We start from the raw sequence: 9,301 nt of genomic DNA on the forward strand, positions 1-9,301 counted from the left end.
AGAAACACGTTTGCTAGGAAAACCAGGAAATAAACACAGTATAATGATCCGACTTCATTCATACGATAAAAGAAAGGACCTAATTAAATCAGCAATTACAATGAAAAATGGAGTGTACATAAATGAGTGTCTAACAAAAAAACGTCAAAACCTTCTGTTCAGGCTGAGAAAACTTAAACAGGAAAACAAAATACATCAGTGTTTCACGCGAGATGGGAAAATACTAGTAAGGAAAACTTCAACAGGACAACAATATACCATCTCAAACGAACATGATTTCTTTACCTTCCTTAGAAAAGCTGACATTTCTGTAACAGATTAGATAAGTGCCCTTAATACATATATACGTGTGGTGCATATAGTGTACGTTACTATTATATTGTGCATTATTATTTTTATTATTTTTCATCACTAGCTAATGCCAACTACCTCCAATACTCTATACTTCTTTCTTACTGCTACTAATTGCTCATAATTTTAAATTACAAGTCAAATCTTACTCCAAATTAATAATATTCATTATTCTTACCTGTCCATTTAATTTTGTTTATCACTACTTGTTTTTTAGTCACTTTTCATTGTGTATGCAATTAGTATATATTCCAATTACTTTTTTGCAAGTACCAAAACTATCTTTTGCTAGCTAGTACCAACTACCTCATTTTTTTTTACTTTTTATTGTGCAATAAACTGCTCAATTTATTTAATATTACAAATCAGATCTTACTCCTAAACCAATATTATTTCATAGTGACCATCTGTCCATTTAACTTTGTTTACCATTACTTAATTTTAGTCCCTTATATATTTTCTCCTTTATTTTAGCTTTATATAACTACCCTAGTTTATATATTCACAATTGTTAAAATAATCAAGGTGCTATTCTAAGGTGCTAAAGTAGAATAAGTTCACAATTTTGCCATTATATTCCAAAGCTCATTTATTTGATTACCACTTTATTGTTCACCACAACTTATATTAGTCCCTTTTATATTATAATTTTATACTATAATTCTAACTTTAAAAAATTACCTTTATAGTACTACCTACTATCATATTCCCAAGCTCCATTATTTGATCATCACTTTATTTGTATTAGTCCCTTTTATATTGTCTCCCTTATTTTAGCTTAAAAAAAAAAAAAAAACTACCTTAGCTCATTATTTTACATTTGTTAAATAATTCAGGTGCTATTTTTTAGCTTAAGACTATTTACTTTGTTTTATACTTAATTCTAACTATAGATTCACTACAAATCTTATGATTACAAGCATTGATCCTGATACCAACCTCTTATTTAATGACTTAAATGAATCAAACAGTTACTGTAATTACTACACTGAAGAACAATCAAAGGCACTTCTCAGTGCCAACAACAACATAACTATCTTTAACTACAATATCAGATCTTTAAGCAAGCATTACGATGACCTCATAGCATTACTAAATTCCTTACATGCCAATATGTCCATCATTACACTAACTGAAACCTGGCTAAAGCCTGATAGTACAGATGTCTATGCCATTCCTGGTTACACAGCCATACACAACTGTAGGCCAGACCAACAAGGGGGTGGCACAGCCATATACTACTCTGACCAACTAGAATGTATCACTAATACTTGCACAAGGGATGAACATGGGGAATATATAATAGCTAAATTCAAATCCAAATACCTACAAAAACCTCTCACATTGATAAACATCTACAGAGTTCCACAGTCAAGCATTAGCCAATTTAGTCAAAACCTAGGAAGTATGATAACTGATGCACGCATGAACAAAGATCACTTACTACTCTCAGGTGACTTCAATATAAATCTCCTGCAAGACAAGGACCCACACGTTACTGAATTCACAAACACAATGAGTAACTGTATGTTGCTACCAACAGTAACAAAACCTACAAGAGTTACAGAGACTAGTGTTTCCCTACTTGACCACATCTGGACCAACACCATATCCCCTTTAAAATCAGGCATAATTACAGATAATACCACAGACCACTACCCTACTTTCCTCATAACAACTCTTGGTAAACTACCCCAAGACACTACTAAAGTCACTTTCAGACTTCACAATGAGGCAGCCATTAATAACTTCACAACAGCAGTAGCAAACATTGACTGGCACACTGAGCTAGAAATCAACACAGATATTGACGAATGTATTAATAATTTTCTAAAAAAGACCCAATACCTCTATAATCAACCCCTGCCAATTTGGATTCAGGCCTAATAAAAATACTAATGATGCTATTATACACATGCTAGAACATATATACACTGCAATAGAGAAAAAAGAAGTCCCACTGGGGATCTTCATTGACTTACGTAAAGCTTTTGATACAGTTGACCATGACTTGCTCCATGTAAAATTGTCACACTATGGTATAAGAGGGCACTCCCTCAACTACCTCAAGTCATACCTCAACAACAGAAGCCAATATGTGTACGCAAATGGGGCAAACTCTTCTGCACAACCAATTACAGTTGGTGTCCCACAGGGAAGTGTCCTTGGCCCTCTTCTCTTTCTCCTATACATAAATGACCTACCAAATGCTTCGCAATTACTCAAACCCACACTATTTGCAGATGACACTACATACGTCTTCTCCCACCCGAGCCCAGTCACGCTAGCCAATACTGTAAATACCGAATTACAGAAAATATCTACCTGGATGAGGACTAACAAACTTACACTAAACATTGACAAAACCTACTTCATTCAGTTTGGTAACAGAGCTACAGATGTCCCTCTTAACATAATGATAAACGGATCACCTATCACAAAGCTAACAGAGGGAAAATTCTTAGGAATCCACCTTGATAATAGACTCAAATTTCATACACATATACAACAAATTTCTAAAAAAATTTCCAAGACTGTAGGCATACTATCGAAGATACGGTACTATGCTCCACAGTCAGCCCTTCTGGCCCTATATCACTCTCTTATTTACCCCTATCTCACCTATGGAATTTGTGCATGGGGCTCAACAACAATTAACCACCTCAGACCACTAATTACCCAACAAAAGGCTGCAGTTAGAATGATAACAAATTCTCACTACAGGCAGCACACTCCACCAATATTCAATACACTAAACCTACTCACCATACAAAACATCCATACTTATTACTGCACCTATTACATACATAGAACACTTAACTCTGATATTAACCCTCCCCTCAAACACTTAACTCTGATATTAACCCTCCCCTCAAACATCTCCTTGCCAACCTCAACAGAACACATGACCATAACACAAAGCACAGATCACTCTTTGATGTTCCTCGTGTCCATCTCGCACTATGCAAAAACTCAATCCACATAAAAGGCCCTAAAATCTGGAATTCATTACCTGTAAATATAAAAGAAACACTACCTGTTTATAAATTCAAGTCTCTTCTCAAAGATCACTTACTCACCCAAAACCAAATAAATACTGAATAACTGAACCTTATAAATTGTATATCTTAAATGTTTCTCACAATTATATCACATAAATGTTAAACCTAAAACCCAATCTAACTTTACTATTTTTTAAATACACTACCTAACAGAATTCTCCATACGACTGAATGTACAACAATGCATGCAACCATATGACCTGTCTTTGTAATACTCACTTGTGCTTTATAGTAATCTGTTTACATTAATGTTTTATCACTGATTTCATCATTGCTTAGTTAATCTTAAGTTAATTTTAAGCCAGCCCGTAATGCTATGCATAGTATAAGTGGCTTTGGCATGCTGCTCTTATCTGTATTTTTTTTGTACCTCTGTATGTGTGCTCAAATTGTAAATTGTAAAGGGTATGCAGAGGTACAATATTTTTCAAAATGCTTGGTATTCTCTATGATATGCAAAGATTGGAAATCTTGCCAGAACAAAAATTAGTTTTCAAGGGAAGCTGAGAAAATTTCTGCATGATGTACCGGATCACCCAAGTTGTAATGGCAATGTTGACCTCTGGGTTATAAGCAGCAACAGCTAGGTTAATCAGATGGTCACCAAAAAGTCCTGTTCCAAACTGGGTTGTGAGAGTAAAAGAACTAATAAAATCATTCACTGTTGTTGCCACAATAACTACTATTTCATTGTTTTTATTTTTATTATGTATACATGCCTTAGCAGTGAAATTTCCTATAGATACCCAGACAAAGGGGGAAGTAAAGCAACAGCGAAGAACTACAGACTGATAGCGCTAACATCCCATATCATAAAAATCTTTGAAAGGGTTCTAAGAAGCAAGATCACTCATCTAGATACCCATCAGTTACACAACCCAGGGCAACATGGGCTTAGAGCAGGTCGCTTTCTGCTTTGTATTGGACTGAAGAAGCCACTGTGTGGCAAAACGTTTCCTTAATAAAGATTCCCATATGTTGCATAAGTGCCTCAATCATCAAAATTTGTAAGCCTAAAAAATTAAATCTTTATTATTTTTTTCTTTTCCAGGTGAAACCATTTTTAACGATGATTGCTCACAAATTACCATTTCCTGCGGAGGTAGTGAGCCACGAAACCCTTGTGGCTTCTCGGTTGGAAGAAGAGAGATTTGAGCGGGAAAACATTAATCCATATACCTTCAAATATCTTATTCAAAACAATATGATGGGCTGTCACAACTGGATCAGAAATATTGATAAGAAATATTTTGGAAAGTACCATTAAGTTTATAAAGATACTTATGGCATGAATAATAAAAGTAACAGTAATACATGTATGTGTATTAGTTGTATATATGCTCATTATAATTAAAAGTTAAAGAAATTAATTTTGTTTAATTGGCTAAAATATTAAAAATGGATGTTAAAGGAAGCTCTTTAATATTCATTAAAAAAAACTAGTTTAATTTATCCTCTTGAATTAATTTGGTTTTAGTCTAGTTGAATTTTGTTTCAGTACTCGATTAGTGTTTCCCTGTTGATGCCTACAGCTCTAGCAATATGTGTTGCTACATTTCTGGTTCATGTATGTTTTGATTCTTTTTTTTTTTTTCAAGTGCAAACTCCTACTGTATGCAGATGACAGTGCTCTGTTAGTGTCAGGTAAAGACCCACAAGATATAGCTAATGTAATAACACTGGAACTGGATTCCTGCAAAAAACTATCATTACACCTCTGGAAAACAGAAGCCATACTCTTTGGCATGAAACATAAACTGAGGAGGGTAAATAATTTTAATGTCCAGTGTAATGGGAAACCCATCACTTCAGTTTCCTCAATGAAGTATCTTGGAATCCCTTTTGATCCAGGCATGTCAGGAGAATTAATAGAGAACAGTGTAGTAAAGAGAGCGAATGCTAGACTGAAGTTCCTCTACAGACAAGCACAGTGTCTACCTACTGAGGCTCACAAGACCCTATGTCATATTTACAATGTCATATGGACTACGCTTGCTCTTCATGGTACTCTGCCTTGACAAAAAGACTGAAAGACAGACTACAAATCACCCAGAACACAATGGTAAGATTCACCCTGGACCCGAGTCCAAGAGAGCATGTAGGCCAGGATGAATTACAACACTTGCACTTGGATATGTTGAATGTTGAAGACAAAACAACTGAAATTAAATCAGGTTTTATAAAATTGCTCCCCTCAAGGAAGGTTCCTTGATGCTGGTGAGGGGCTCTTGATCCAGGGAACTGGATCTGTGCTCCAGTTCCCTGAGTTAAACCTGAATACCTTCCATCCCTCCCCCAAGCACTGTATAATCCTATGGGTTTAGTGCTTCCCCCTTGATTATAATAATAATAATATAAAATTGCTCACAGTGTCCAGAATATCTTGCTGCCAATTTTGTCAAGACTGGGAATCAAAGCAATCATTGCATTAGGGGAAGAGAACACAACTTTGTAGTACCCACAGTCATTGGTCAGGATTCAAACACATTTTATTGTACAGCAATAAAGGAATGGAACAGACTGCCTACACATGTCAAAGCCAGTCATAGCATGAGCCAGTTCAAGAAGAACGAAAAGGTGCCTAATGAATGTAGTGATAAAAAGAGAGGAGAATGATTTTTATATTTTTAGCTAACACATATGTAAATATAGATAATTCAGTTTGCCTTATTCCTAGCACAGTTAACCCTCGGCTAACGATATTAATCCGTTCCTGAGAATTCATCGTCAGACAAAATTATCGTTAGCCAAATTAATTTTCCCCATAAGAAATAATGGAAATCCAATTAATCCGTTCCAGACAGCCAAAAGTGTTAAATTTTTTTTTTTTTTTCACAAAATATACATTTCCCTACAAAGAAAACAACGAGACATGCACAATAACTTTTCTTTCTTTCAACACAGCGGCCGTATCCCACTGAGGCGGGGTGGCCCACAAGGAAAAACGAAAGTTTCTCCTTTTATATTTAGTAATATATACAGGAGAAGGGGTTACTATCCCCTTGCTCCTGGCATTTTAGTCGCCTCATACAACATGCATGGCTTACGGAGGAAGAATTCTGTTCCACTTCCCCATGGAGGTAAGAGGAAATAAACAAGAACAAGAACTAGAAAGAAAATAGAAGAAAACCCAGAGGGGTGTGTATATATATGCTTGTACATGTGTGTGTAGTGTGACCTAAGTGTAAGTAGAAGTAGCAAGACGTACCTGAAATCTTGCATGTGTATGAGGCAGAAAAAAAAGATGCCAGCAATCCTACCATCGTGTAAAACAATTACAGGCTTCCGTTTTACACTCACTTGGCAGGACGGTAGTACCTCCCTTGGCGGTTGCTGTCTACCAACCTACTACTTAGGATGCACAATAACTATATAAATAAATGTTAAAATGACGCTTAAGTTTACTGAAGAGTATTGATGAGTGATGAGACACTGTTTTTCTTGAACACTCTGGGATTTTCAGAGTGATACATGAGTAAAGGCTTCACTTTGCAATCCCCACTAGCATTATAACAAAACAAGAAAGTTAGCCTGTTTCTCATAGGCTTGTGTCCTGAGAGTGCCTTTTACTCCTGAGTAATGTAGGTCCTGTTTGGCATTTTCTTCCAGAACAGGGTTGGAATTTCCTGTTCACCTGGGTGTTAGTCGACTGGTGTGGGTCGGATCCTGGGGGACAAGATTAAGGATCCCAATGGAAATAAGTTAGACAGTCCTCAATGATTCACTGACTTTCTTGGGTTATCTTGGGTGGCTAACCCTCTGGGGTTAATTGTTTCTCGGTAATTGTTTCTCGTTAAGCCACACCAACAACAGTCTCTCCACATCTTCGAGCAGTACAGCTGACGGTGGTGCAGCAACAGCTGACGGTGGTGCAGCAGCAGCTGACCGTGTTATGATAGTATTTCGATAATATTTCTCACCCTTTTTACCACAGGGTTGGCACTAAAAGCTTTCTTTGGGCCCATGGTGGCTTATTTAGCAGTTACAAGCACTATAAACAATGGAATGATACAAAATGTATCGAGTGTATGCTTGAAACCGGCCACCCTGGCTTGTAAACAATGACGGCAGGGCAGCTGGGGCACTCAGGCTGGACGGACAGGTTCGGGACGAATCATGTTGGGCGAGTTTTTTATTGTTAGGCGGGCCAAAATTTTTACACTCAAATGCTTCGTTAGGTTGATTTAATGTTATGCGATGCGTTTGTTAGCCAAGGGTCCACTGTATATACCCCCTTTATAGTATATTAATAAGATATTATCTCTTTTATAGTACAGTAGAACCTCAGTTTTCGTGATTAATCTGTTCGAAAAAATTTGACGAAAACCGAATCGTACAAAAACTGAAGCAATATTTTCCATAAGAAATAATGTAAATCCAATTAATCCGTTCCAGACTTCCAAAAATATTAACAAAAAATACATTTCATAGAGAATAACTATAGTTTTACATACAGAAAACAATGAGAAATAAATATAAATGGCTAATGAAATGGATAAATGAACATTTAACATCACTTTTACCTTTATTGAAGACTCTTGTTGGCGTATGGAAGACGGCGAGGAGGGGAGAGGGAGGAGGAGAGGTTATTGTTTGGAAGGGGAATCCCCGTCCATAAGGAATTCAGGTATCAAGGCCCTATCCAGGGTTACTTCCCTTCTTTGCCTTTTACCAGCTTGAGTCACTGGACCCCTGTCGTACAAAAAATCTGTCCAGAGAGGTCTGTTTCTGGCATATCTTTAAGATTTGCCTAAAATGGAACAAGGCATTGTAATTGAAGATGTTGCAGACACAACGTGCAACTGCCTTGCCTTTTTGCAAATTATCGCCTCCATTTGATTTGGAAATACACTATGCAGACACTGACTCTCAAATGCAGGAAGATCTCACTGATATTACCATGGATCTCAAAGCAAAAGCATTTTTCAGAAGTAAAAGCTAAAGTGACTATTCCAACAATGTAAATACTAAATACCCCTGGCTTTGTGCAGTGGTCGAGTCATTTTTACTTGCTTTACCAAGTTTATACATGGTTGAAGCTGGTTATAGCCATGCAAATGCAATTCTAACTAAGCAGACAGAGAGTGAACCTGGAAAAGCATGGTGACTTACGACTAAAACTCGCCAATCTCCAGCCAAATACGTGTATCAACATCCTTGTTGATGCTCATCAGATGCAGCCTTAATAATAATAATCTTTGTTTCTACAAGTATATGTACAATGCATACAGGCCTAGCTGACAACAGTGTCATACTACAATAATAATAATAATAATAATAATTTTATTTCTACAAGTACATCTACAAGGTACACAGGCCTAGCTAAGGGGTGGAAACATTCAACGTGTTTCCTTACACCGGTTGTCTATGTTCACCCATCAGTAAAATGGGTACCTGGGTGTTAGTTGACTGGTGTGGGTTGCATCCTGGGACAAAACTGACCTAATTTGCCCGAAATGCTCAGCATAACAAGCGGCTTTCTGTATAGTAGTACATTTTATTTTTTTTTTATTATCACACTGGCCGATTCCCACCAAGGCAGGGTGGCCCAAAAAAGAAAAACTTTCACCATCATTCACTCCATCACTGTCTTGCCAGAAAGGTGCTTTACACTACAGTTTTTAAACTGCAACATTAACACCCCTCCTTCAGAGTGCAGGCACTGTACTTCCCATATCCAGGACTCAAGTCCGGCCTGCCGGTTTCCCTGAACCCCTTCATAAATGTTACTTTGCTCACACTCCAACAGCACGTCAAGTATTAAAAACCATTTGTCTCCATTCACTCCTATCAAACACGCTCACGCATGCCTGCTGGAAGTCCAAGCCCCTCGCACACAAAACCTCCTTTACCCCCTCTCTCCAACCTTTCCTAGGCCGACCCCTACC

At 37.1% G+C, this 9,301-nt stretch overlaps 1 protein-coding gene across 1 annotated transcript in view; it reads left to right on the forward strand.

Annotated features, from left to right (window-relative positions):
* The window catches only part of mRpL16 (mitochondrial ribosomal protein L16), a 106,056-nt gene extending 101,273 nt beyond the window's left edge, over positions 1-4,783 (forward strand). Inside the window, exon 5 of the mRNA XM_070082898.1 lies at positions 4,465-4,783. Within this exon, the coding sequence (XP_069938999.1) occupies positions 4,465-4,680 (216 nt within the window). The 3' untranslated portion in view covers positions 4,681-4,783. The remainder of the gene's footprint in view (positions 1-4,464) is intronic.
* The last annotated feature ends 4,518 nt before the right edge of the window (positions 4,784-9,301 follow it).

Source organism: Cherax quadricarinatus, chromosome 8, assembly GCF_038502225.1.
Source record: "Cherax quadricarinatus isolate ZL_2023a chromosome 8, ASM3850222v1, whole genome shotgun sequence".
NCBI classification, from domain to species: domain Eukaryota; kingdom Metazoa; phylum Arthropoda; class Malacostraca; order Decapoda; family Parastacidae; genus Cherax; species Cherax quadricarinatus.